The following is a 25,234-nucleotide window of genomic DNA, read 5'->3' as shown; positions in this document are numbered from 1 at the left end:
TACATTCTGGAAGCAGGCCCAGTTATCAGATCCTCCCTTGAGATCACCACTTGAAAATGAACTGTCATGTTTCTAAGAATCTTCAGTAGTAATCATAATAAGACTTTGTTGTAGATGACACTATGCATCTCAATTTTACAGAGTCTAAGCACTTTAAAAAAATGAATTGTTAATTATCCAATTTTTATACAACCCCATTTCTTGAATTCAGCTGGAAGATGGCTCACCTGGCCATGCCTGGGTTGGAGCTACAGGTCCCTCACAGATGTCATTAGTGAAGGTTTATCCTGCAATCAATTCTGCACATGTCCATTTTTTATTTTAGGAAGTAAATTTTGCTCTAACCTCCATCACCCAACAAATTTGTGTAACAGAACATGATAAAGCATCCTGGACTTACGTTCAGCTGCAAGTCATCGGTCCACTGTCCGACAAGGTGGTAGCCGGGGGTGCTGGTGTTCGTGATCTGATACTGGAAGATGTTGTAGCGTCCAGGAGCATCACCGTTTCTGTTAAATACCACTGGAGTCCCAGCACTTCCTAGGATTGGAAGAGGAGCACAACATAGAAGAAATGTCAGGCTCAAATTAAGCAGGAGTTGACCTTTTGTCTATTCAATGATTTGGAAATTTCACCAAAAATGCATTTTCATGTATTGAACGAATTTCTAAAATGTTATTCAGTTCCTAAGAATGCCTCCAGGTTGTCTCATGTCATGTATGCCAACTTCAGCCTCACTAGGATATTGATTTACTTGTCAATATATGTAAATTGAGTACATTCAAGAAATTTAAGATTGTCATTTCTTGCAGAGAATTACATTTTAGGGAGTTAGTTGAAAATATCACCTGTAAGTTAGTGTGAGGGACCAGTTACAGAAGCAGTCTCAAAGAAAACAATGTGTTCAATATATAGATTGCAAAATAGCTAGAAAGAGAGAGAAGGAAATAGAGTGAAAAAGCCAGAGTCAGAGAAAGAAAGAAAGTGCGAAAAAGGTGGCGTTGGCAGGGAGTGTGGGGGTCATATCGCCTGCTTCTCTTAGGAAGGCGCTCAAATAGGACAGGAATATTTTACCAGGGTTGAAAGGATCGAGCTTAGCTTTTAATGTAAAGGAAAAAAAACTTCAGATTGAGTTCGAATAGTGTTTACCTCATGAGTGCTAAGTATGCCTCACAGATGAGAGCAGCATTCTGTGTACGTCAGAGCCGAGTAATTATTATTTATCATGGAATATAATCAAAACCTATGGTATCTTCTAGAAAGATCTTGGTTCAGTGGGTATTAAAGCTACTTGGTGCTCTCTGGTAATAAAATGCCTTAGAGAGTTAGAGAGTCAAAGAGGTTGCAAAATTTCAGTAACCTAAAACGGGAAACATCCTTTACAACGCAACTTTTACAGCGCACTACCATTACGACGCAACTTTTACAACGCCAGTCATTACAACGAATTGCGCTGGAGGGCGCTCTAGGATAGGGAATAGTTGAATTACTATCCAACACCTTCCCTACTATCCACGGGGACTGGAGTTGGAATGGTAAATTAAACTATTCACTATCCAGCGCCCCCCAACGCAAGTCGTTGTACTGACTTACATTGTAAAACCTGCGTCGTAATGGCATGCGTTGTAAAAGCATGCATTGTAATGACATACATCCACCTAAAACGTCTACAAAATCATCCTACTACATCACTTGTATCATCATCAACGTCATCCTATAAATCCTGGAAAGAGACATTATGGGGCACATTTATGAGAATGGTGGCATCACAGGGGAGGGCAGGAATGCGCTGTATTTATCCAATATCGCGCATACCTGTCCTTACCGCCTGCGCTGACACCGTTTCGGTAGACTAGCACCAATGCAGGCACCCTTGCACCATGGTGCAAGACTGCCTGTGTTGTAGTCAAGATTGTTTTTGCACATGAAAGGGAACCTTCCTGCACAAAAACAATCCTGAGAGGTGTTTTCCTCTTTCTATGTGTGTTGCAGAGCGCAGCACACATAGAAAGAGGAAAAAACGAGGAGAAATAAAGAAGTTTCTCTTTGTTACGCCTCACCTGGGAGGCATATCTTTTGGCGCATTCCTAGGTACACCAGGTTTGGAAAATCTGGGAATGCGTAAAAACCCATGGGATTTGCATGGGAGCACCCACTGAAATGCCCATGGAACGCCTCCCTTGCTCAGAGAAATGCAACACAGCAATTTACATTGCGTTGCATTACTCCATATTTTTTAAGCCATTGAAAGCCACGCAAAGTGGCTTTGCGTAGCTTCATAAATATGATTTAGTGCTTTGCGTTGTGTATGTACCACATTAAGTGGTGCAAGCATGATGCAGGGCTCTCATAAGTATGCCCCTTTGTACATAAGCAGAACCTTGAAAATATGTAGGGCTCCAACATGAGGGGGTCAAGAGTCCTGAAGCACTACTCCTACTTCTGAAGTTACCGATGCTGCAGGTGTCGTTAATTATTGGAGTCTGGAATACGGTGGTATTCTGAAGGTTCCTTGAGAAATGGGGGTATCACGGGGCGGCTCCCCCACTAGGGAGGAGGAGCGCCGCCCGACTACTTTCTCGCAGTGCGAGAAGCAGAAACGCAAAATGGTAATAACTTTCAGTTATTACCATTTTATGTTTGGTGCCGGGTGGGTGGGCGGGCTGCTCTGTGAGCAGGATAGGATAGGAGTGGTATACCTGCCCACTCCAGAGTGCGCAAAGACTGTTTGGTCAGCCCCTGGGGCCACCCAAACCAGTCATGCACACTCTGCCCTTCTCCATTTAGGCTATAATGCAGCCTGCATGGAGAACATGGCCTCCCCATAAGCCCCTTGCTGGGCGGTGGTCCGACGAATCACAAAGCTGCTTGCAGCGTTGTGATTGTCTTAGGGGAGGGAGCCGGGTTGCCTGGTTTTGCTTCCTGTTCCTGCAGGAGGCAGGAGAGCAGGAGCAGAGAAGACGTGGGACCTGGCCGGCGGAAAGGTAAGTTTGAATATTACTTTTGTATTATTAAATTAGACCCCCCCTCATGTCTGAACTCCCCACGCAACTCCCCCACCCGCGAGCCATGCCTGCTGTGGCTGGGATATCAGGTGTCAGGAATGGCACATTGTGTTCCTGCTGTAATTCTGCATGTTTGCAAACGACACTTAAACCACCTTTCCTGGTAATTCTTAATTCATAGAGAATCAACATTTCTGTCTGAATCGGTTTACACCCAGGGAATGGGCGCTGCTCATTTATTGCTTCATCAGGATTTCAACTTGACAGTGCCCGTGACAGAGTCTGCAAACAATGATTGCAGGGACTAGATAGTGTCTATATGAACTAAGTAGTGTCTATATTACATGGCTGCAGTTCTACACATGTACTAAAAAGGCCTGACGTCAAAGTCTGTAAGTCGTATTCTATGACTGATATACATTGGGCATGGCTGCAGGCCTAGTCACTTTGCATAGGACAAACATGTCATCAGATGTTTTGAATTAGGTCATTTTCAATGTCATCCAAGGTCATATCGCTCACATACCCTCACCGATGCCTTCAATTAACTCATTTTGATGCAATCCTAGGTCATGAGTAATGAATGAGGAGTTAAGGTTGGGTAGCTACAATAACTGCTGCATTATTTTCTATTGTATTTCCATAATAATATCCCTTCAAATTGAGCTTTTCTAAGAAGTTGACCGTTTTTTTATTAACATAAAAACTTTTGGATGGTAGTAAAGTCCATTGTCTACTCCGCAATCAAATCACTCCTCAAAAGTACTTTATATATGTAGTGAGCCCATCACTGCACATTTGCCACCACAATTTGTAGTTCCCTCCAAGACACAAAAGACCTAGACATTTTCAAATAATGAAGCATAATTCAAAATGATGGCTTCAAAAATTGCTCCAGCAAATGAAAATATAAAAACAGAACAAATGATAATAGAAATGTTTCTGTGTCCAGTCATCTTGCTTATTAAAATAACAGTTTTGTTGCTGCTTTGCAGGAAGCATAATAATAATTTAGAAGTGAACATTTTTGTCATAAATATAAAAAATCGTTTTGTCAATTTTTACAAACAAGTACAGCTCAATTCAAGCACTTCTTTAACATCTATATATATTTTCACGTTTAATAGTTTGGAGCCGTACTTAATTTAAGAAAAAAAACATAAGTGCAAGGGTCCAAAGTTTTGCTTTTGAGACCACCACTGCTGTTGTCAAATTCTATCGCTGCTGAGTCTTGATTTCACCCCAAACTTCGTTCATCCACTTCCCTATAGTCCCAAGATCTTTATCTCACTTGCAGTGTCTTTTTAACCCCTGTTCTCTCCCTCTGTGACTGATTTTCTGTGGATGTATGACGTTACAACGCATACTTTTACAACGCCTACCTTTACATCGCATTTTTTACAACGCATACCATTACAACGCATAATGCTTTTGGGCGCTGGATAGTGAATAGTTTAATTTACTATTCCAACTCCAGTCCCCGTGGACACTAGGGAAGGTTATTGGATAGTAAATTAACCTATTCCCTATCCTAGAGCGCCCCCAAGCGCTATGCATTGTAATAGTTTGTGTTGTAAAAGTTGCGTCGTAATGGTAGTGCGTTGTAAAAGTTTTGTTGTAAACGCTGTTCACCATTTTCTGTGTTTCTCTCCCGTCTTCCTCCCCATTCTGCCTTTCCTCCACTTGATTTGGGCCTAAGACTGTTGATGGGAAATAAGTCTGTGTCCTGAAATATAAGTGACGGTACCCACCACCTGCATAAGTTAAGTGATGTGTGGGAGTGCGCCTTTATCCATTTATTATTGTTCCCCTGGCAACTATTTACTTTCCTGCTGAAAATCATTATAATAATACATATATTACATGTGAGTTTGCAAGCCCTGAATATGAGCCCATCTTTAATGTCATTATTCCGCTCGAGTTGTGATGGCTCTAATCCCCTGTAATAAAATTAATGACATAGTTGCTCAACATATTCATTTATTACAGTTGACTTGTGATGTCATAATGCATCCTGCCAGAGCCAGCAGCTAAGATAAAAGGCAGGTCAGAGAGCATAATTAGAGCTGCAGTTTAAACAATGAATACTGGAACTGGGTATACTTCTTCTGATCTGTTTTTCTCAAATGAACAGCAATCAGCAGAAAGCAGATAATTATCATTTTATTTTTTTGTACAATACAAATCATTGCATATTTAAAACAAATCAACCACATATTAAAATGATTCTAATATCTTTTTTACAAGAAATTACTGAATGTTTTTGGTGTGGTTAATTTCACACTACAGATTCTGATTTAATATTTTCTGACCATAATAACTCTATTAAAAAGAGCAAGATATCAAGAATTTACATAGTTTGTGGGAAGGATGATGGTGTGAAAAAGTATTATAAAGACTAAAGTACTCCATGTCATATGTTACAAGGAACTCCTAGGTAACTTGAAATATCCTTGCAAAATATGGCAGGGAGTATTTAAATCCATATATAAATTTATTGTACTGTACAGCTATAAATATGTTACAGCACTGATTCCAATTCTGAGGCCTGAAGTATTCACAATTCGGACGAAAGTGTAGTTTCGGCCGAATCAAGAATACAAGTTACCGCGCTCTCCAATGAATGGGCCATCATGCACGCAAGGAATGGGCCCCTGCACAAAGTTTAGAAGCAAAAGACAGTCATTGTTGACATGCAGAGATCTCCGTACACTCCAAGGTGCTGTACACAGTACTTGCTGCCAATGGTTAATTTGGAATAAAATAAGTGTCGGGGCTCTCGTGAGGAGACAGCTTGCGCCAGCCCATTTCTCCTGTTAGCGCTGCCTAAAACTGAATCAGCTACCCATCATGAAAGTGGGGTGATTATGTGGCATAATGGCCAGAGCTGCCGACTTTGTAGCTAGGGAACCAGGTTTGAGTCTCAGCGTAGGCTCAAAGTCAACATCCAGTGATTCTGGGCTAATCACTTAATCTCCTCGTGCCTACCATAAATGAATGTGTCCTTAACAGGTGCACAGGAAAAGCTCTGGTGTTGATGACTAAGTATTGGTGCTGAGCACCGGAAACCACTGGCTCAAATTAAGCACTGCGTTGCTGCACAATTGAGAGGTAAGTTCCCGGCATTTTAGAGTTCAGAAAGAGGCAGATATGCATTAATCAGGGAGCACTTGGCTTGGCAGTTTGGGCTGGACTGTTCCCATGAGGAACAGGGTCAAGACTGATTTGAATATGGCTGGGTCCAAACTGGGTTGGTGAAGTGAGCTAAATAATGGTGGATTAAACCCATATCTTTGGGGCTGGGGGTGAATGTTTGCATAGTTCAGCATTCCGTCAATCATTTGTGCTTTATGCATTAATCAGGGGTACAAACTCGGATGCATGTTATGACCCAGTCCGACCTCCTCACCTAGCAAAGGCGTTGTATAGCCACACTCTGCAGTATCAGTACTTCTTAGTGCTATATGAAAGCATTTATTTTTATCCAAAAGTTTGTAGTGAGCTCGCAGAAGAGGTTCTCCCTTCCATTTGCACTTTTCGGATAAATAAATAGCTGAAAATGTGGCGCAGAGAGGAGCCTAAAACTGTGTGCAGCAGATGTGAGGGGCACAGCGCATAAGTTCTCTTGGAATCGATTAGATGTTTACTGTAGCCCGCCACACAATTTTTCTTTATTTAAATAGTAGGTAATTTATATTTTTGTTGATGGGGGACAATATCTTTGTAGAAGCTGTAACAACTGCAGTAGCAACCCTTCAGAACAAATGCTAATGAATCTTCAACAGGAAACATCGTTTACAACACAGGGATTACATCGCAATGCTACTACATTGCGGTTTTCACAACGCAAGTCGTTACAACGACTTGTGCTAGATGGCGCTCTAGGACAAGGAATAGTATAATTTACTATCCAACACCTTCCCTACTGTAATTAGACTGGAGTTGAAATAGTAAATTATACTACTCCTAAGTCCAACGCCCTCCCAAGCAAGTCGTTGTAACGACTTGCATTGTAAAAACCGCAATGTAATGTACTGCGATGTAAATGTATGCGTTGTACCGTCATACATCCCTCTTCAACATGCAAAGGCACTGCAAAGCTGATCTTGAGAGGAAAACACTAAACTCTTTGCTTTTGAATGTAAATCAAGACTAAGGAATAAAATTAATTTTACACACATGAACAAAAGCCTGAATAAAAGGTAAACAGCCTGACACCATAGTTGGTCATCGATTTTGTGCCTATTTGTGTAGGTGCTGGGTGCGACAGTACTTGTGAACAGGACTTTGATGAGTTATTAGAAGGTTTAACCCTTCCACGATTGTTGCTGGAAGAGTCAGTTGTTAGAATGACTTGTATCAACACGCAGAGACCATGGGGATTTCTTCACCTTATGTTGTCCTAGTTGATTTTTCTATCACATTCTGCAGCTGCTGTTTCAGCCAGGGCCAGACTAGGAACTGAAAGCAGCCCTGGAAACCTTCGTCAGACAAGTCTCACAGTGTGGAAGAGGTGTGGCGCAGCAGCCAGGGCGACTGACGCTGGAATCTGGGGCTCACGGTTCGATCACCAGCGGCAGGTCAGCCCAGCACCATGTGACTCTGGGCAATATCTTCCCGAGGGCCCCCAGCGCCGGGACACCACTTCCGAGGTAGCTGTACGCTTTACAAATACTGGTATTTCATTTCAGGGTGCATATCGAGGAGCCTGACCACTACAATGGGGCTTGGGAGGGTTCTCCCCCCCAGGAAAATGTGGGGGAAATGGCAAAAATTGTTTATTCTACAACACATGTTTCATTATACATTAAATTGTATTAGTTTTTAAAGCACAGTAAATGATGAGCTTACAGTGCACCAGGAAGCTACAATCTTTATTGGGGTTCTTCAATGATTCCCTCACCATCACCCTCTGACAGTGCCTCCCATCTGTCCATAGCTCCTCCCTCACATGTATTTCATTTGTTTTATAGCGCCTCTCTTACCAGCGTAGGGTGTTGGAGCACTTTACATCATACACAAATACAGAGTCAAGGAATGATATGTGTGTAAATCAGTGTATGGAAAATGTTAAATATGACGAAGGGGACTACAATGTTTAGGATTCTCATGTCATCCATATTAGTAGGCAGTTTTTAAGAGTGCTTGGTCTGGGAAAGGATAAACTCAGGATTCAGAATGTAACAATGGTTAGGGTTGACTTTACTAATAATAATTTATTTCTTCCCAACCACGCCCTTTTTTAACAAAATTAGGATAATCAAAGCCTGGGAAAAACATAACTTGCTAACCTGTATCATGCAGGTTGCATGCAGCTCTTCAATGACGCTGCATAGCTCACTGTGTTAGTTTTGATTGTAAGTTATGAACTGCACAGTAACAAAAGGATCTCTGTGATGAAAGCAGTATCCCACTGAGCATTGCACATAAAATACTGTTTTGTGATTTTCATAGTACACTTTCTTCGCAGTAGGCACATTAACCCTCTGAACTACCTAAGATGAGTCAAAGCTGTCACTGGACAAAACTCCAATCTATCTCTCTCCAGCAGGTACATTAATCACCAGAGTTATCTTTGCACTTTTATTGTTGCCTGAAAAGTGATGGATATTAAAGGAATTTAGCAATGCTTTTAAAAGTGCTGCACAGCTACAAAACCAACCCCAGTAACAAAAGCGCCCCCCCCAGCCTTCGAGCCTCCAGCGGAAATGCTTGATGCCCAGTTCAGCCACTCCGGCCTTGGTTTCAGCCTTACTAGCAATTCAGACGTGCCTTCTGTATGACCCATTGGGTGATCTCCTTGTTTGATTTTTCTATGTCATCGAGCACTGTTGTTTTGCAAGTGTTGGGTAAGTATGACTGCACTGGTGTGTGGGGACTAACTAAAGGGAGTGTCTAGAGGTTCATTTATTGTTGTAGGCTGTCAGGGATGGGGTTATTGAATCCTCTATAGTGGTGGATTTAATGGTGTGCCTAGAATCCGTGTGTGTGTGCGCGCATGTGTATGTGCGTGCACGTGTGCATGTTTTTTTATTTCTGTTCATACGAGTTGTAGGTGATTTTGCCTTTTAACCGAATGGCTGTACTAACTCTCTCAAAGCTTGCACTTATAATTTGAATAAAATGGAAAAGAGTTCCCGGCACTTAGGGACACAGCATCTGAGCATTAGGGTTTTCAGGCAATTAGAAAGGAAGGAAGGCAATCACCAAGGGAAAACCGTTGAGGAAATGTTCAAACAATGCCAGAGCAAGACCAGTCAACCTGAGGCGCCTAGAAGGAAAATCAAAAAATTGTTCTTCAACATGCATAGAATGATTTGCATATGGCTGGGTCCAAACTGGGGTGGCGAGGTGAGCAAAAGAATGATGGATTAAACCCAGATCCTTGTGACTGGGGGTGAATGTTTGCATTGCCAGCATTCAGTCCATCAATTGTTTCTTTTCCACATGCATAGCATAGTGAACAGTTCACAAAGCCATAGCCTTGCATCAACACTCTGATTCATAGTGGTCTGAACATCATTCAGAAGAAGCAAACAGAACTCCTTCACCATAGTGTCTGAACTAAACCATAGTGTCTGTACTCTCAAGGATATTAGCAAGAGAAATTGTTCTGTAAGCTTGGCGGAAGAATACAAAAAACGAATGGTCCTGTAGCTTTTTACAATGTTCGGGTCAAGCAGAGACTTTTAAAGCAGAGAAGTGACTATTCACTTATCTCTAGGACTATCACTGAGATAACCAAGCTATTTGGAGAGCTACACAAAGAAAGGGTAATGGCATTGTACGCAGTAGTATGAGAGCACTGATTGTTCAGAGAACCAGATTTAAACTGCGTAAGTCTTTTTTCATAAACAGGCTCCATGTTGTCCAGAATGCCTGAACTTGCGGCTTTGTCCAAGTCTGGTGAGACCATATGTCGCAGTTCGAGTATCATTCCTTTTAGCGCTATTTTAACCTAACTCTAGTTCTACTGATTGGATTTTGTCAATTTTAATGTAATTTTATTTATTAAAATGTACTTATTTTTTTTATCTGGTTTGGGATTATTCACTTTATTACTGTTTGTGTATTGTATAATTACTTTACACATTAGCTCTAAATTAAGCCTGACTGCTTTTTTGTCAAGCTACCAGAAGGTGAAGCATAGATTTATTTAGTGACTTTTGTGGTTCACCCAGACAACAACTGTGGTTATTATTTGTAGTGAGGTCTCACCCCTTCTACCAATAATCAATTTGTTTATTGTATACACCTGCATTTTCCAGGTGGAACAGACTCTTGAATTAAAATGCATTTTGTGAGAGAGCTTCAAAACAGAAGAGCAAGATACTGAAACTATAATTGCGAAGTGGCTTCTTCAGCCTTGCCCCTATTCCACATGTTTGGCAGGATGAGCTAGTGAGAAATTATCCTCTTTGAAAGTATGAAAGGCTGAGTCATCATTGCAAGTATTTTAATGTTATCTGCAGATTAATAATCACATTTTCTTTTGATGAAAACAATGATATTCCTATCAAATCAGAGTGAAAAGATGAGTACTTATTCCGTCATTTGATAATAACATTAACCAACTCATGTGTTCCCTTTTGTTCCAATTCGGTGCGTGGAAAGGCTGAGTGTTAGAAACCGGCTATTTCTGGTAGGCTAAGGCTGATGCCAAAGCCAGGCAGAAACCACCATTCCAGTCAGGGCAAGGAAGTCACACGCCAAGATAACCCCTGCTCGCCCTCTAGGTAGCATGGCGCGGGCAGTCTAGGCTAAACTCGGAGGCGATGTGTAAAGCATTTGCGTCAGCGCACAACAGCAACAACATACTAGGTACACCACAAAAGAGACTCCACACAAGGTTATATTAAAATAACTTTTGTATTGTCAAAACATATCAGATAGAAATTACACATGTACATTGTGCCAACTGGCACGGCAATATTCACAAGGGATTATTTACAAGACAGGGCCACATGGGCCACTGTCTGAATCAACACTTTGCAGATATAGAAATACTTGTCAGAAATTAGAATAAAAGTATATAAACTTCACTGTAACACAAAGTAACAGTTATAGATCACATCCAGTAACTACTGGGAACAGGTAAGTACCACCTACGCAACCCTAAACTCCTTGGGAGACTGTCACGCAGGGGACCAGGACCTCACTAGGACCACCTGTACTAAAAAAAGAAGAACCACCTAAGTATCACACAGCATTTAGGGGTCTAAGAAAGAATACATTACTCATGATGCAATAAACCTATATTCAGAGGAGTAGAAAAGACAACCACCTAAGAATAAACACATTTAGGGGTATAAACCAGAACACCTTACCCATGATGCATGAACACATTCAGAGGAGTAATAAAGAGAAACACATGAGGCCTAAAGCATTCAGAGGTGTTAAGAATAAAGCACATGATGCAATAAAATACATTCAGGGGTGCAGCACAAGAAGACACAGGATGACTAAACATTCAGAGGTGCAGCGCCTGGAAAGAAAGACACATAATGCATAAACATTCAGAGGTGCCATAACATAAGTCAATAGCGCAAAAACACACAGTAGGCAATTACTATTAAAAGCATAGAAATCGCATTGTGCCAACACTACATAAGCCACTACCTGTGGCAGTCCCTAGGCCAACTGGCCTTGTGGGGCAAAGATGCCCTGAGTCCAAAGTCAGGGTGCGCTGCCATGCAGCGCCAGTCTCAAAGTACAAAAAGCCTAAAAGTGGCAGCTGCCCACAAAGTGCTGGACAGCTGGAAAACAACAAAACTGCGCCAAGGCCCTCACTGGCCCTTAGGCGCCAACTGCGCCACTGCTGGAGCCACACAGGCTCTGGGCACATCGCACATGCCCCAGACGTTGGAGCCACACAGGCTCTGCTACTGTAAATAGCCAAACGTTGGAGCTCTCAGTCTCAGCAGACAATGCCCCCTCGAGCCTTCCTGGACTCTCCAAGCGTTGGGGCGACCCACTGCCAACCGGGGCCGCCCTTGAAGCCCTCGTGGCTTTAGACACAACTGGGCCCCTTGGGGACGGGCAACGACAATCTGCCCCGATATGCCCCGAGCCCTCTTGCTCTCCAACAACAATGCGGCCGACTCGGGAGCCTCTCAATCGATAATGGCCCCCGGGCCTCTCTGGGCTTTACTACGTTGGGGCGACCCGCTGCCAACCGGGGCCGCCCTTCCCGCACTACTCTTCGCCACGTCGGAGCAGTCCACTGTCACACGGGACCGCTCTTGCCCTGGTGCCTCTACCGGCACCGCCAGCCACATCACGGAGCCCCCCCCAGCCCTCTTGACTCACCGGGCTGTACTCGGCGGGGGCTCCTCTTCGCTCGCGGTGGGGGCAGGCACCGACAATGTGCCTCGCGCCCCCGCCGCAAGTCTCCGCCTGTTGCTCCTCTCCTCACTCGGCGCGCCTCCTCCTCAGATGCCACCGGGCTCCCTCAGCTCACGGGAGCCCGGCCGACCTGCCGCCATGCGTCCTCTTCTCTCCCTTCCTTCCCCGGGCTCGCGGTCGCCATTTCTCGGCACCCGGGCTGCGGGGCGGGACTTCCGGCCGGCCGCGCTGGGATTGGCTGGCCGGCCAGGTACTTCCGGGTCGCCGCGGGCAGCGCGGCGGCCCGATCCTTAGGCAGGCAGGCGGGGGCGGATTCCTTTCTACAGGCCAGATACCGGGGGCACTGGCCGCAGGAATAGAGCGCTTCTAAGCGCTAGGGATGAGGAGCAGAGCGCTACCAGCGCTATAATCGAAATGACGCGTTCCTCAGCGCTAGGAAAAGTCCAGACAAAGCGCTCTCAAGCGCTTGGGGAAAATGAAGCGCTCCAAAGCGCTAGACAACAGGCAGAGCGCTTCCAGGCGCTAGGAGTACAGCTCCAGCGCTCCTCCCCAGGAAAATGCAGCTCCTCCATGCTGCCAAAGCCCCAGAGCTTCCCAGGGGGGGCAAAGCTAAGTCTCCCCATCAGCCCAGGCAGGGCAGAGGGGTCCCCTCCAGGAGTCTAGGCATCCAGGGGCTGGGCAGCGCCCACCCCTGATAGATTCTAGTCCAGCAAACAAGAACAAGACAAGAACCTTTTGGAAGGGGCAGAAAAAGCTTTGAAGTCTTTAGAAGTCTTTGTGTAGGCGAGCCCTAAGCTCTGGGAGTATCTGGTTTCCCTCTCCTGTCAGCCTCAGGTCAGAGGTGACAGGGGCCATCGGGAGGGAGAGTCATCCAGGGTGGGCCGACAGACACAGCCTGGCACCACCAGAGCTCTTCCCACTCCCCCCTAACAGCAGATGGGGGGCCTTTCATTTACGGCTTGACTCAGACCCCCTCCTCCAGACAGTCCATCTACCAACAGGCCCAGGCTTGCCTGGGCCAGGCCCATCAGCCAATCACGTGCTAGCAGACTCACTACACAATTATGCCAACTTCTAAAAGTGGCGCTTCTGGACTAGATACAGCCATGCCGCATACACCATTCTGCAGCATTCATTCTCACGAGTTCATACATATCAAACTCGACCCTGCACTCCCCATGCATCAGGAATCTACCATGGGCATACATATTCCCCATTCATTCCTATGGGAGGGCAGGGCGCTCACCATCCATACACAGAGAGCACATGCACTTTACACTGTACTACAGTGAAAAAGTGCGCAGAGGCCTAAAAATCACCAACCCAGGTTCCAAAAACAGGCTAGGAAAAAGCAAAAAGTCACGGGGTAAACCTGCCCAAAGAACCGGGTCCAACACTGAGTATACTTGCTCATAAGTGAAATGGTAAATTGCAAATCGCTCACAGATCTCTGAAGCATAAGTAAAAGACCAAAACAGGCATGACATTGTTTAAAAATGTTTTTCGAAGAAACAAACTGGGAAAATATGCAGTATGTTTCAATGGTATCTCCTGTACGTCCAGTACCTTTTGCATCCTCCAAGACTTTGAACCGGGTGCAGGTCATACAGGCTGCAGACAAGACACACACATCAACTTGTTTGTCCCCTCTACAAATTGCTCCAGGTGCCACATGGTACATTACCAAGGGGTGAAGAGACTGGAGGTCCCATTAGGATGATTAGACTCTGAGTGAAAACAAATCTTTCATCCACTTCCAATAAATCCATGTAAACACCATCAGAGCCATCAGAGCAGTGATGCAGAATAAATGGAAAAGGAACAGTGGTTATTTCGTGGAGGAAAAAAGAAGGAGCAGATGAGCAAAATGAGAAGTTTGATGTTGGAGTGATTGTAAAGGTGAGTTGCTCAGAAAATTGTATTTCAATACCATTTACCATGAACCTTCTTTCAGAGAATGAAAGCCATCATGTCTAGAGAAAATGGGCAGAAGGTTTTATCCAGTGGCCAGGCTGAATAAACGTCTAGAACTCAAACCACGATGGGACAACTTTATCCAAAAGACCCACTTTACATATGATATGTCATATAGAGAATAATAAGGAACATCATTGGCATCCACATGATATGCAGCCAACCTGCAACAGTCAGGTGTGTAATCTGGACATCATAAACACCATGCCACAAAACATGGTCAATGTGTTAATCATGATAATAACAATAATTTAACAATATTGTTTTTAGAATTAGGCCTGGGCGGTAAATTCTGTTCCGCTCGTGGAATTTGCGTAATTTTGCGTCCCGCGGAGAACGCGAAAATGCCCAAAAACAGCGTTCTGCGACTTGGCGACATTTTTTGCTTGTTTGCGTTCACAAATGCGTGTTCGCGAGATATTTCCCTCCAAGCACACAAACAGTGATTGCGAACAGTAAAAAAGCATCGCGAACAAGCAATTCCGTGTGTTCGCGGAATTTCTGCGTGTTTGCAGAGATTTTTTACCGTTTTGTGGAGATTTGCGTAACGCGCTCACGCAAATTCCGCCCACCCCTATTTAGAATAAGTCATTCCATGTCTAAAGCTAGTGAAGCACCAACATGGTTGGTATGGTTCTACAGCATACCAACCATATAACACCCAAAGGATGTGTTAGCACATCCTTTGGGTGTTTAAACCAGAACCAGTGGTAAAGCCATCCAGAAGGTGACCACATTCGATATCAACACTTCTGGGCACAGCAGTACCACAAGTCTGCCCGGGCACCACTTTGGCCAGGGTCTTGTGTCAGGGTCTATGTTTGCTTCTCTATATTAGACCCCAATGTGAACTTGCACACCAGGAAGCCCTGCTGTGCTTATCTAGTAGATGCAACACAAAGCTTCTAAAATACAAATAGGGGATTAGGAGGTAGGGAAATAGAAATATCAAAAACTAGTGTCACCACGGTTTCAAATGCAAATATCAGCCTCAGAGCTCTCCACTGGAGAACTTACCAGAGTTGCAACGATTGTACACTCAATGTACAACTAATACTAGGTAAAGTTGTGAAAAAGGTTGATGATGTGAAATGTATGCAATGGTTGCCACTGGGGATCTAAGAGTGTGGATGTATTTTTGTGTCAAGTTCTCGAGGATCTTCAAATGATGGTACATCGTTTGGGCCACGCTTTATTTTATGTTGTTTTGATTTATTTCATTGAAAATATTCTTTGATTACCTTCTGTTAAGGTGGTTTCAAGGTAAACATTGTGATTGAGAACAGAGGGGCATATGTATCAAAACCGATTTTTGAGATTCTCAAATTGCGATTTTTAGCAAATCGCAATTAGAGAATCGCAAAATGCAATGTATGTTGGATTTGCTAAAAATTTTGTGAATCCTACATATTCCTTTTTTGCAATTCTCCAATTGCGAATCACAAATTGAGAATGTCTTCCCATTCATTCCTGTTGGCTAGAAGGCCCAAATGAATGAAGGGGGAGATATTCTCAATTTGTGATTCGCAATTAGAGAATTGCAAATTGAGAATACAATTTCAAGGGTGCCAGGGTGTCAAAAGGACACCCTGTTGCACCCTTGAAATATGTATGTGAGCACATGTGGCGCACATACATGTCCTAAGGGCATGTATGTGCGCCACTTGGCAGTTTAAAAAATATAAAAATGTGAATTTTTTAAAGAAATCCTAAATTACTACCTACTTGAAGATGGTGGTAATTTGCGATTCCTTAAGGCCAGATTGCACTTTTTCTGTGCTTCCTACATTGCATTTAAGGAATTGCAATTTGCGATTCCTTAAATGCAATCGCAAAAAAGAGAATCGCAATTTGCGATGCCCTTTTGGGATGATACATCCCAAAAGGCCTTTTCTTGTTCGCAAACGGGCCGGTTCTGAGAATCGGACCGTTTGCAAACGGGAAAAGGGCTTGATACATATGCCTAGGAGTGCTTAACTGTAACAATACATGATGATTTCTTCACTTGGAAATGGGATCGACAACTTAAATCCAAAACATGTTGCCATTGATGTAAGCCATGTCTTAATAGTTAAGATATCACAAACATTGGTGGACCCTCTTTTAACCCCTTGCATGCGTCGGACGATCCCCGGCTGTCCGACGTCGCGGTGGGCGTGTGCGTCGGACGGCCGGGAGACGTCCAATCTGCGGACGCGTGAACTTTCCCGCACCGCAGCGAAATTCCGGCCATGCCCAAGGGATTAAGACATTGTGAAGCATCTTTGAAATTCCTGCACCTACATGACGTGTAAACAGAGATCATACCCGGGCTCCTATATTCCTTTGTGTCTGTAACAAACATTTAAAACGTATAATAATCAATAATCTAAAAATGTATCTCACGGTCTTCTAGTAGTACCTGAGAGGCAGATATAATAAATAAATTCGTACTGGTTTTTTTCAATATTTTAGGACTCATATATGTTTCTGACGTTGTTTAAATAAGGAGCCAAATGGTTTAGAAAGACAAATCTGATTTGAAAAAAGGCAGACAACATTTAGATTATAGCTAGTAAGTAGAGCTCAGTGAAAAATGAAATTGCTTGTCTTGTCCCCTGGTCCACACCACGGATTTGACTAGCTCCAGCTTGGCTGTCAGCAGCTGTTAGTAGAAAGGACAAAGTAGAACACAATGTACTGAAAACCAACCACCAAAACACAATCTGGCACTTTAAAACACTCACATAATAGAGAATAAAAGTAAATGGAAATATTGAATATGCAAGTGTTCTTCTGGAATAAATAGTGCAGCGCTAGGGGATATGATAACATGAGAACAATGAAACAACTGTCAAATGATATATTGGAACGATAATAAGAAAGGAGGGTTGAGAAGCCAACTGTCTACAAAGGAAATTAAGGTCAAAGGAGAGAACACCGACTGAAAAAGTATGGAAACAGAATACTGAAGATTGCTTCCTTTTCTCTTTAAACAATTTGCATTTGCTGTTGATGGTCACTCAGGCTTCAATTCCCTTCTGCAATGACAGGGCGGTGCTTCAGCCCCTGTTTAGGTTGCAGCTTGTGCTCTGAGGAGGTGAGCAGTGGAGAGCAACATTACGCAGCTGGTTTGTTTGTGTGATGGGGAATAACAGGCGGCGAGACTTTTTAAAAGCCACACTGCTCTCTACTTCCTATCTGCCTCTCCAATATTGCCCACGGAGTAAACAAGAGGGGTAGGGTTGTGGTGCATCTGCCTGAATGCACTAGCATTCGCATTATGGTTGATTCCTTTTTAGGTCTCATTAACCTGACAACACAAGCTGTCTATCGGCGAAAAGAACTAATATCTTCTTACAGTGGGTTTAGAGTCCACCAAGTGCTTCCAATTGGTGGGCTTTACTGTTAGTCTCATTTGCATAATTTTTACTTGTGAGCGTGATTGGGCATTACTTCCTCTTCCTGTATCTGTCCCTCCCATGAAGCATAGATACACTACTTGTGCCCTTCTATTGCTTACTTTTAAAGCACTATCTTTTTTTTGGGTTAAACACTTCATGAGAGTGCATGTGTTTTCCAGTAGCATCACTTGTGTACTGCTCTTTTCCCCTCTGCCTCACTCAGTGTTGGTCTCTCTCACCCGTGTACTTCCCTTACCCCCACTTCAAGCTTTGCTTGCCTTCTTGTGCTTTTCCACTGCGTTTTTGCTCTCCTGAGTACTTCCCCCTCTCAGCAGCTCCATGTTCCACCTCTAGCCTGTGTCCAACTCTTACCCTCATGCACCACATTTCTCTATCTCACGTGTTGCTTCCATTTACCTTCTATATTGCTTCCTCAAACTTCGATCTCCATATTGTTTTTGCCCCAGTCCTCTGTGTTGTTTTTGCTCCCCATGTTGCTCCGCCCCCTTTAATGCTTCCTTCTCCAAATGCGCTCCCCCCTTCTGTTTCCTCCATGTTGCTTCCATCCATATGTGACACAAAAAAAGAAAAAGAGGCTTCTTCTCTTTTTTTTAACCTATTTTTAATTTACCTAGCCAATTCAGAGCAGTCAAAAAAATAAAAAAACTCCCTCCTCATTTTGAATGTGTATGCATGTGCACCTACAAAATGAAGCAAGTGGATGCATCAGAGCAACTTTATTTGCTTACTCTTTAGCCGTGTTGTGCAGTATCAGTGAATCCTTATAAACTATTTCCAAAGCCAATAGCTCCCAAAGACAAGACTTATTGGCTTTGCCAATGTTTATTTAATCATGGCACCGGAGCAGCAGGAGCACATGCCCATAGTTCAGATCTTTTTTAACACAAACTGTGCTGCATTGACGCCTCCTAAAGTGTATTTGGGACCAAAGAAGGTCCCTTGTAGAAAAAGCAGTGCACCACATTCTTGGTGTTATTTATGAAGGGCCGGATAGGTGTTTCCGAACCACTGGGCAACTTTGTGCAGGGTTTGCATGTTGGAGCAAGGAGACCGCTATGTTTTTATCAGTGCCAGAGGCCCAAATTGAAAATAAGGCACCCGGTATTAAAAAGAATATCAATTATATCATCCAGCTGAAATTGAGGGCTTTTTAATTTGAGACCATGTCGTCTTCTGCTAACTTTACCACATTAGAAGGTGATTCCAACATACAACCAGAAATAAGGAGGTGCATGTTATTTTTAATATCAAGGCGTCAACTAAACAACCAGGGGACATAGTGAACACCCCAGGAATTACGAAGTTGATCAAACATTATTACTACCAATAATTTTAAGATTTATAATAAAGAAATGTTTTGGTCCTGATGAAGGTGGAAACTATTTACTGTACACCGAAACGCCGCAACGACTGTTTTTAATGGTTGTCTCTAGCCAGAGACATGAGTATAATATTTTTTAGATTGCAACCCCTAGGGAGGTACTCATATGATTTTATGTGAATAAAAATTCTTTTTTATGTAAACTATTTTTCTTATATGTGCTTTGTAATATATTGTGATACCCTTAATATTGTGACTTGCAATTGCCGGTGCTATGCCATAGAGTTTGTAGGAAGTAGTTAAGGCATAGTGTGCCCCTAACTAGATTTGATATTGTGGCATACAGGCCCTTTAGTGGAAAAACTGATTTACGAACAGGGTCAGGTCCTTTCTTCAACTATGTGCAGGGCCTTCAGGCTTTCATAATGCTAAATTCATTACATGCTTTGGTCACATTGTACTGCATTGTGGCGATTTGCACCATATGCAAACACTTAGGGCCTAATTACGAGTTTGGTGGTCTTGCAGCAGGCCGCCACGCCAGGGCCGCACTGCAAGACCACCAAATCCATAGTCTGACTGCCTGCCGGATTCCACCTGGAAACCTTGTCGGATGGTCCTGCTGCAGAGGTCCCACGGCAGTGCGTACCTAAAGCACATAGGTGTGCCTTAGACATGCACCACTGCGAGACAGACCCAACCCGATTTTGGGCACTTCTTTCCGTGCAGGCCTAGGGGGAGCAAAAATACAGGGGGGCACCCTGAGTTTCCTTACGTCCACCCTTTTTATGGTGGGCTCACCACCATGAAAAGGAGGGCAGTGAGGAAACTTGTAATATGCTTTGTGGTGCTTCTTCTTCACCACTAGTATATTGCAGCCGCATACCGCTGCAATACTGCCGCAGGATCAGGGTCACGGCAGTTGCAGTGGTTCAGTGGCAGTTCAACCATCATATTCGTAATACAGTCGGTGGACCGCCAGTCTGGATGTCCACAGACTGCCACCGTGACTACGGTGGTCGTAAAGAGGCCCTTAGTATGTAGCCCCTCAGTGTTACAAATAAGTCATATGTACTATTTTAGTGATGAACAGTGATTGTTGTCCATAGATGGTGGATCAACGTGGAAAAGGACACAGCTGTATTGCATATCACATGCTGTCCGCTAGAAGGTTTTAGAGATGACAACAATACTACTAAGCCAATGAAAACACAATATAGGCTGCTGTGGTGCTTTCAAAAATTCAGTAGAACATCTAAAATCGGGCCGTTAGCAGCCGCGGTCGGTAATGGGTGTACCTGCAGGGCGGTGACGTGGGAAGTGGGAGGGGCAGAGTGGGGGGTAGTAATCTATGGATTACGGAGCTTTACAGGTAAGTAAACTCGTTTTATTTATTTAAATGTTTACTTACCTGTAAAGCTCCGTAATCCATAGATTACGAACCCCCACCCTGCCCCTCCCCCTCCCCACGTCACCGCCCTGCAGGTACACCCATTACCGACCGTGGCTGGCCGTTAGTTGTAGAGGTCCACATACCACACTAATAAATCTCACGTAAATGTGCACGGTGTTCACAGATATGACATTTCATAAGTAAGACATCGTGAGTAGAGGGAGAAATGTCCATCCCAAATGACAGCTTTCCATTATGGGTGGCATAGTAGCATAGCAAGATAGCCTACAGGTTCAATTATTTTATTTTTCAAAATCACAGATAGTTACTAAAATTGTAATTTACAAAGAAGAGGCTGAGGTGCAAATAAATGACACCTATCACTTTAGTGGATTGTGATTATATTCTAAACACAGTGGTGCACACGTCTAGAAGTCGTTTTAGTCTCCCACACCGGAGAAACTCCATCAATATTAAAACAATTATGGCTCAGCACTCACTGAAAATTAACATACTTAATAATGTGCAAGCCAACGATTGATTTAAAGTTGAAACATGTTCAAATTACAAAATACACAGACCGTCTGAAACTTTTTCTTAAAAGGAAGATTTCTTTATTCATAATTTTTCATTATAAACTTAGGGGCATATTATCAAGGGGCCGCGATAAAATTATCGCCGCTTTAGCGTCAGTTTTCGGGCGAAAAGAGGCGATAATTTTATCGCATTATCATCAAGGACACACTAGCGTGTGATTCCATGCCTCAGCGCCCGTTTTTTAAACGCCCAGCATCGCAACACTAATGATATGCAAAGGAGGCGTGCCTGACAAAACTACACAGGAGAATATCACTAACCGGGCTTCGCAATATTTACAACAATGCCCCGTCCGCGGTAGCGATACAGAAAATCGCACTAACTGCCCATTAACGCTGAATTTTACGTCTGCTAAAATCCAGACTTGAGCATACATTGCATGGGAGGTTCATTCTTGGGTTACGACCACAGGTTCGTATCAGCAAGGTTTTTGCAGTTTTGAGGCGCACATCGCTGGATTTCCAGCGATGTTCACCCTTTTTGCCGCCATCGCTGAAATTCTTATCGCAAATGCGCTCAGCATTGTTAATACAGCGCTAGGTTGGCGATACGTTTCAGCGATAGACGGCGATAAAAAAAACATGTTAAGCGCGGTCAGCGATAATTATCGCTGCCTCTTGTTAATATGCCCCCAATTTTCTTATATCTGCTGGAGCCAACACTTCTTTTGCTCAAACGTTACGCATTACTGTCTTTACTCACTGGGCCGTCCACGGTTCCTACATACATGGGTTTATTACTCGTCGAACAGCCTTCACATCCGATATAGAATTATTTGCACTTCACAGGAGTGTCCTGATGATATTCATGGTTCTCACTGGGGCACCTCCACCATAGAAGAAAGTATTTTTGGAGGAACATCAGTAGGATACCCAGACATAGGAATTACTGCCCAACACGCTGCAACTGGGGAATTAAGCACACATGTTACCCTGAATTTTGACGCACTTTTTTTAAGCGTGGATCAAAGCGTGGATCACAACTTTATATATAAGAAATAATAAAACAGCACTGAAGAAGTCTGTTGGGACAAAACGTGTTGTCTACAACAAATATAAGAAAAAAAGTTTATAATGAAAAATTATGAATAAATACATCTACCTTTTAAGAAAAAGATTCTGAGAGTACGTGCATTGTGTAATTTGAACATGTTTCAACCTAAAAATAGTGGTTGACTTGCACATTATTAAGTAGGTTAATTTTGAGTGAGTGCTGGTCGACATTTTTTTAAAGTTACTAAAATGGTGTACCTAACCATAGCTAAAAAAGTGAGGGTCCCTTCAGAGCAATGGGCATTGTCACCGGTATGTAGCTGACCACTCCAATACCTTTTTTCCTGGGTACTCTCTCACTTGGAAATTCCCAGTCGAATTGCACAACCAGGTGGACGCACCTGGGGGCATATTATCAAGAACAGCGTTAAAATTATCGCCACTTTAGCGGCAGGAAACTGCTGCTAAAGCAGCGATAATGGGCTTGATAATATGCCCTTGAGAATTCCAATAGAAGCCCATGTTCACACCAGAACCTGGGCTTCTATGGGAATTGACAAGGGCATTTTATCAAGCCCATTATCGCCGCTTTAGCGGCAGTTTCCTGCCACAAAGCGACGATAATTTTAACGCCGTTTCTTGATAATATGCTCCCCAGTGTTTCCTTGTTCAGCCTCTCCAATTTCGGGGCATATTATCAAGGGGGTTTATCGCCGCTTTTTTGGCTTTAAAAGCCAAGAAAGCGGAGATAAAATTATCTCCCTATTACCTAGCTGTCCCTAACACCAGTTAGTGACAGCTAGTAGGAGATAGCGACCATCTTGGGCCCCACTTTGCATGTCAGTGATATTTATCACTAATGACATGCAAAGTGGGCGTGCCAAGATTTTAGCGACTGGAAACAGTCGCTAACATCGCTATCTCCTATTACCAACTTTTGGAGATATTCGCACTAAGCGCGAATATCTCCAAAAACTAACACCTGCCCTGAGCAGTTCTTAGCCATGTTATCCAATGGGAGGTGGATAACATGGCTAAGAGCATTAGCTCGGTAATGCATGAATATCGCTGACTTTTCAGCGATATTCATGCATTGCGGCCGTTTTTTATCGCATTTGCGATAAACCTTGGTAATACCAAGGTTTATCTGCGATAATTTCTGACGATGCTTAGCGTTAAAAAATTTGTTGCTAAGCATCGTTAGCGATAAATATCGCTTAACGTTGGTAATATGCACCTTCAATTATACTGGAGTAGTCGAAGTAATTTCGGTAATTCTGTGTTACTCTTTGATGAGAGTTAGTCCATTTTGAGCTAAGAGAACATATCTAAATGACGGTAGTAACTTGGGGAATAATTGTACCCTAAGAGCATATTTGTGAGCAGGAGCGGTGGCTCACTATTTGCGTTCTGTTGCATTTAGCGCTATTTTGTAGCACAAAATGCATCCACATGTCGTTTTTGGAGGCGAGGGTCCATTTTTTTTTTACAAAACACAAAATTACTTTTCTCGCATAATTCAAACATAATCTTGTTAATTAAGAAATTCTGCCCGGTTGCACTGCATGGAATTACGCAAGTTATGCCCACTATTAGTTAGTTGCACATGGCAAAGACAGATTCCACCCTATCCACCTTGCCCATACCTTTCATAGCGACCCCCTCAAACATATTTTTCTTTCCTTTCTCCTGTACCTAATGAAATTCATTGGAAGATGCAGCCTTAAAATCACAATTGCATGTTCCAAAATGGTCTAGGCAGGAACATACTGGTCTAAGAAATGAGACACCCACACATTGATCAGTAATGTACTTAAAATTAAGTAAAAATCCACTTGTTAGAACCTCCAGAGAGCACACTTCAGAAATAACACGATTACTCTATTTTGGTGCGCTGTGTTGACAGTGCGAGAATTTAGGATTTGCAAAAAATAATGGTATGGACCATGCCAAATATCAATCTGATGGAGGTTATAATCCATGTAAAATTACAGATTTGTTTCTTTGTAAGTATCTGAATTATTTTTGCATGCTACACCTTTGTCTTTCTATCAGTCCCAAAAGTCAAGGTCCAGACCAAAGGTTCAGTGACAGCGTAGCACTCATGAAGGCCAAGCAGGTGTAGGACTCACCCATGTATGACACGGCATGACACGCACCCGGACGACCACAATAGGCAGTACCATGCCTAAGTGCAACCAGACAAGGCAGTACCATGCCTAAGTGCACCAGCACGCCAGTGCTCAACCTCAACGAGGACTTTACTCCTGCCCTCTCGTACCATGCATCACTCCTAATAATTCAGGCCCCTCACTTGTCTTATTGATTGACTGAATTTGCTACCATAAAACTTAGAGAGTGGGGGCGAGTGGGCAGGGCTAGAAAATTCATACATTACACCAGCCATTTAGCTTCCTGGGACACAAGTATTTGTAAATAAGGCCTAATAACATTTTCTAAATCTCATTTTCTCAAGTTAATGGGTGAAACTGTGCCAGCCCCAGTTGCTCTGCCGTTTAGCATCCCACAATGATTCCTGTGCCAGGAAATTAAACACCAGCTGACTTGCTGGAATGTCTTCATGAAGTACCAGGTTTCTGGCTATAAATATATTGATGCCACACTAATATAAATAAGTCCTTTCAGAGATATCAGGTAATGAGCTACATTTAAGTATCTCAAGGAGCGTCTAACAAAATCACGTTGTGCTACAATATGGCTGCTATGTAAACCAAGGTGATGCTCAATTTGCTATGGTTTTGATTAAGATTCAACATAGTTTGGGAATTAAAATGGTACTGTCCAATATGCAGGAATTCTAGACACGTGTATTGCTTCGTGTGCATTACCTAGTTCCAGGTGTATTCTTTAATGTGTAAGGCACGGCTCAGTACGCCACTGTCGCTGCTCTATATGATGGGACGATGCCAGTAAGATCAGAATACTTTTGAGGGTGGTCATGAGTTTCCAGTATCATTGGGGTGTTGCTCAAGATCCCAGAGTCAATATACAAGAGTGTTGCACATTATGAATAATTGCTGCTCAACGTGTCAGGGCACCTAGCCATATGGCAGAGTGCCCAAAGGTAGGCCAGTAGTGTTGATCAACTGGACTGGTGCTAGAATGCTAATGGATGAGTAAAGTTCAGACCGCTTTCTTGCCCCTAACTACTTTCACGTTGGTATTCTCACCCCATTGTAGCT

The 25,234-nt window shown here is 43.2% G+C and overlaps 1 protein-coding gene across 1 annotated transcript in view; it reads right to left on the bottom strand.

Annotated features, from left to right (window-relative positions):
- The window catches only part of GRM7 (glutamate metabotropic receptor 7), a 1,739,703-nt gene that overhangs the window by 668,112 nt on the left and 1,046,357 nt on the right, over positions 1 to 25,234 (bottom strand). Inside the window, exon 7 of the mRNA XM_078661666.1 lies at positions 401 to 540. Within this exon, the coding sequence (XP_078517792.1) occupies positions 401 to 540 (140 nt within the window). The remainder of the gene's footprint in view (positions 1 to 400; positions 541 to 25,234) is intronic.

Source organism: Lissotriton helveticus, chromosome 9 (genome assembly GCF_964261635.1).
Source record: "Lissotriton helveticus chromosome 9, aLisHel1.1, whole genome shotgun sequence".
In the NCBI taxonomy this organism is placed as follows: Eukaryota; Metazoa; Chordata; class Amphibia; order Caudata; family Salamandridae; genus Lissotriton; species Lissotriton helveticus.
The sequence above is the reverse complement of the archived record's forward strand: the minus strand, read 5'-3'. Positions and strand labels throughout refer to the sequence as shown.